The sequence below is a fragment of the Cephus cinctus genome, unplaced genomic scaffold, assembly GCF_000341935.2.
Source record: "Cephus cinctus unplaced genomic scaffold, Ccin1 Ccin1_scaffold0471, whole genome shotgun sequence".
Classification (NCBI taxonomy): domain Eukaryota; kingdom Metazoa; phylum Arthropoda; class Insecta; order Hymenoptera; family Cephidae; genus Cephus; species Cephus cinctus.
The window spans coordinates 230340-234750 of NW_014333147.1; the positions used below are offsets into that span (position 1 = coordinate 230340).

The 4411-nt window shown below is 51.5% G+C and overlaps 1 protein-coding gene across 3 annotated transcripts in view; it reads left to right on the forward strand.

The window, feature by feature from the left end:
• LOC107268126 (dachshund homolog 2) overlaps window positions 1-4411 on the forward strand; it is a 148313-nt gene that overhangs the window by 72237 nt on the left and 71665 nt on the right. For all 3 annotated transcript variants that reach the window (XM_015740582.2, XM_015740584.2, XM_015740583.2), the window contains exon 4: window positions 2355-2414. In XM_015740582.2, the coding sequence (XP_015596068.1) occupies window positions 2355-2414 (60 nt within the window). The remainder of the gene's footprint in view (window positions 1-2354; window positions 2415-4411) is intronic.

Below are 4411 nucleotides of genomic sequence, written 5' to 3' on the forward strand. Positions count from 1 at the left end.
GGGGGGGGGTTAAAGGGGCTGACTGAGAGAAGCAAAAGTATGGAAAACTTTGCAAAGACCCTGACGGTACGGAAGTGGCAAGTAGCAGTGCCGCGCGGAGGAGGGACGAGAGGGGGGAGGTGCAGGGCGTCGAGACGCCGCTCGGGGGGTCGCGGCTCGTCTATCGGCGAGACGCGCATTCAGAAATTGGATTTATTTGTTTTAAGTTCTCTCGAGGGAGACTCGCTGTCTCTCCGGGAAGACGGGAAGACGGGAAGACGGGAAGACGGGGAGTGACTCGCGGGTGCTCGCGCGCGGCCGATAGGTGGGCTGCCAAGCCGAGGCCAAAAGAATACAACTTTAAGAGGATTTGAGAGAGGCGGAGAAGCCGTGGAAATCCGAGGGGTCTCGACACTGCTTGATCTCGGTTCTAAGTCTGTTTCCTTACGTGTTGCTCGCTCCTGACTCACCCCCCTCATTATCGACCAGGATAGGTTACACCTGGCGGCGTCCGCTAACTGCTCGATATATCAGCCAATACATCGAATCTATTGGACATTTCATTTAGGGTAGTCGCGGATGGAATAGAAAATTCCTAAGCAACTTCCCTCTTCGCCCCTCCGCGCTAAGGGATGAACTTTAAGACAGAAGCACTGGCAGAACATCTATTAGAAACGCGTTAACAAATGCCGGGATTAACTCGCCAACCCTTTCTCAGCCGTATAACCCGTCTTGAATCTTCCGGAGTTCCTCGCGGGGTTCACCCTCCGTGCTTACTCCTCGCAGAAGATCCTGGGGCCAGAGAGAGAGAGAGAGAGAGAGAGGGCGCGTATCTAAGCCGCGATATTCGTCTCGGAACCGCAGCGCGTTGGGGATTTCGAACTAAAGGCGCCGGCTTCAAAGATGCCTAAATATCGCTGAATTAGAACTCGTTCGTCCCGCTGAATTATGTACGCGGCTTAAGATGCGCCAAAGGGGGATAAGCTCGACGTGAAAATAATGTAATAGGCGTCGCTGCACCGGTACTCGCTTACCCATTTGCCTCGAGACTCGTTGGACGGATCTCTTATCATTATATAGGGCCGTTTGCCCTGTTACGTCAAATCTAACGATAGTCCAGTAGGCTTCCCGTGTCCGATCAATCGCGTCCTGCACCTCTTGCAGCACGTGCATCCGTCATCTTCTCTGCCGGATGTCGATAGCACCGACGTTACGTAACGACTTTTCTCTTGATTATGAAATTTGACCAAAGCGTGGTTAACCCGTGAGGTCGCACGACGGCTGTCGGACCTAACCTACAAAGTGGTGCGTTTCAACTGGATCGCCCAGCGTATCGTATAATGATGTGGAGAAGGCGGCGCCGCACGTTCCGCATTATGATTTCAGCGCTTTGCTTTTAATTAAAATGCAAATCTATCGCGGCAGAGAAGCGAGAGATCGGGAGGTAAGACGGATTACGTCTGGGGGCGCGACGACAAACACCGGAATATGATTAATTCAACGCAACCCCATCCTGGCCACCTCCGGATTCAACGTAACCTATACCCACCTACATGTATACCTACCGCGCTCAATGCTCGACCTACGAACCTACGAGTCCCTTCCTCCTCCCCATCCTCGCCCCTCCTGACCCCCTCGCCCCACGTCCTGACGTCCCTTTCCCCGAAATTCGTTCTCTCTCGCGCAAGTAACCATCTCCCCGAGTACTCGACTAAAATGGAATTTCCATTTGGCGAAGTAATCGGACGCATCGTTATTTACGTGTAAAAAGGCTATAAGCGCGCGGGACTCGAAGGCTGATGACGATTTCGGCGAATAAATATTTTTTCGTAATCGCGACTGTCGTTACTCTGCGAATTAGTCCTGGGAGATCTTGGACATTTTTAATCAGCGACATCAAAGGTTCCGAGTTTGACTCGTTAGGTTGGCAGCTGGTTGGTTTGGGGCCGATCGAATCAAAAGCCGAAGACCCGGGAGTCCCAAGGATTCGCAATCAGGACGTGGCTGCTGTTTGGTCCTGGGCGTAATTAATAATTCCCTGTCGCGTTTATGTATATACAGTTATACTGTATATGGCGGTTGCTGAGATGATTTTTTTATTTCTCGTTAGCTGATCTTCCGTCTACTTATCCTCTCCTCCTTTAATCAGTACTTCCTTGCTTATCGCGATCCGCGAGTTCTCGCTTCTATCTACGTTCGCGCGATCAACTGGATTCGCCTCGTTACCTGCGATTCTGCATGATCGTTACAGACACATACCTTCCTTCCACGCTACGTATTGCTTCTCTTCCGGAAGTTCATTTCCTCCTTCCATCGCGCCGAGTTCGCTCGACTCTATGCTCTTTAAGTTTTCATCCTTCTTTTGTTTTTCGCAGGTCCGGGATTTGGGAGAACTGCCGTGCTGCCTACGAAGACATTGTCAAACACCTCGAGAGGTAGGATCGCTTGATTAATTAATTACTATAAATACTATAATCGACAGACACCTGTTCTCTCTGACGTTGGTCAGTTAATTCAATGTGGAGGCGAGAAGTCGAATAGAGGAGCCGAAGCGATTCTGTTGGAAAATATCGAAGGATCGTAGGAAACGTGGATCCCGACGGACCGAACGGATGCATCGACGGTGCATTCCCAATAAATCAGCATTACCCGTCAGGTTGGCAAGCGTGACGGGTTGAGTCCTCGCCTGACGCAGTAATGCCAACATGATTTGTACGGTGCGAGAGAGCTAGGCAGCTCGCGAGCCCCGTCGAAAACCCCCGTGGAAACACAAGCGGCAATGGTGGCACCATTGGCAGCACTGCCAACCAGTACAAACTTGAACCTCCGGAATCCCGTAGAGCCCTCTCTCTCTGGCGGCGTGAGTTTGTGGGGTTGGTGGGCCTGATGGGGTTGGTTGGTTGGTTGGTTGCCGTGATCCTAACCACTTGTCACTTCACGCGACACAGATCATCGTCGCGACGTGCCCGTCCATCATTCGGGGATTAAATCATCGGATTGGTACGGAGGTGGTTCGCCAGGGAGAGACACTTGAAAGGGTTCATTTTGGGAAAGGGACTTCATCCCCTTTGGACTCTCAATGCCGGAGAGACGTAAATGGTTCCCCGATGGGATCGATTTTCGAGAAAATAGAGAACACCTTCAAGTCCCGAAAATTATCGCGACCGTTTTCAACTTGTTTCCACTTGTTCTACTTGAAGTTGCCGCAGGCGCGATTGGAGTTGCGTCACCCCGAGGATTTGTTATTAGGCGAAAAGGGATGAAAAGCTGTGAATTGGTTTTAAAATAAAAAGAACGCGTTCAGCTTCGACAGTACGGGGCGTTATTTCCAATTCAAAGCAAATGACCACTCGGCCTACGGGGCAGCGGCGGGGCAGCGGCGGGGCAGCGGCGGGGCACCCTCTCTATTTGCTTTCGTCAGCCGGACAAACGCGTATTGTGATTTCGGCCTTTGACTCGCGCCCGCTCGAACGTCAAACCACCCCCGACGCCAATGTAGCCGGGATACTCGGTGCCCGATGCGGCGCTGCTGCTGGGCTAAGGGTGGAGGCTAGGGGTGCGAACGAGTCCCGTGAATATTCATGCGGCTGCCCGTAGACAAAGTCAGACTTGTTGCAACTGACACTGATATAAACCTTTGTTTATCCGTCCTGGGGGCGCTAGCATCGGGTCCGGGCATTTAACTGCGAGTTAAATTCTGATTAATCGTCAGCCTCGGGGTTATTAATTGTTTGTCCTTTTGATTTTACAAGCTCCCGGTGCCGCCAGCCGGTCGCTCGCGCATTCTAATCCCGATGATTTGTTTATGCTAATCCGTTTGAGCCTCCTCCAATCTCCTATACGCCATCAGCGTCGCCGTCACCTCGAGCGGGTTGTTGGCCCACCCCTCCACCCCACACGACCCCATCCGGTCGGACGACCCAGAATCGCGAACCATTATTTATGATGTTTGTTTCCGCAGTTCGTTTAATTAAATCTTACGGATGAGCCGCCGCTCGCGTTCGCTTTTATTAAAAGCTCAGCTTATTTCTATTCACTCTTGCCCCATTAATTCATTAACTCTATATAGACTCTATTATTTAATACTATTCCCTCGCCCCCTTTAAGGATATCCTCGAGTTTAAGACTTTTTTCTCCCATCGATTTCCCAATTTGCCTCATTAACCAGGCAGCCCGGCGAACGAGCAGGCTGTATTTCGCGAGGGCCGTTCAGCCCGAACAGCCCGAACAGGCCGAACAGGCCGAAGGCAGTCGGCATCGCAGCGCGTCAACCCCCTCCGACCCTGTTATAAGTAAGTAATATTAATGGTCTCCTGCAGAATGCTCGGTATCAATGCGCAACTCCGCTAATGTTGGCTTCCTGCCTTTAAAACTAGCCAGTCATTCTGCTATAATTCACGCGCATTGTCGTTTCGCCATCCCCGCCTTTCAC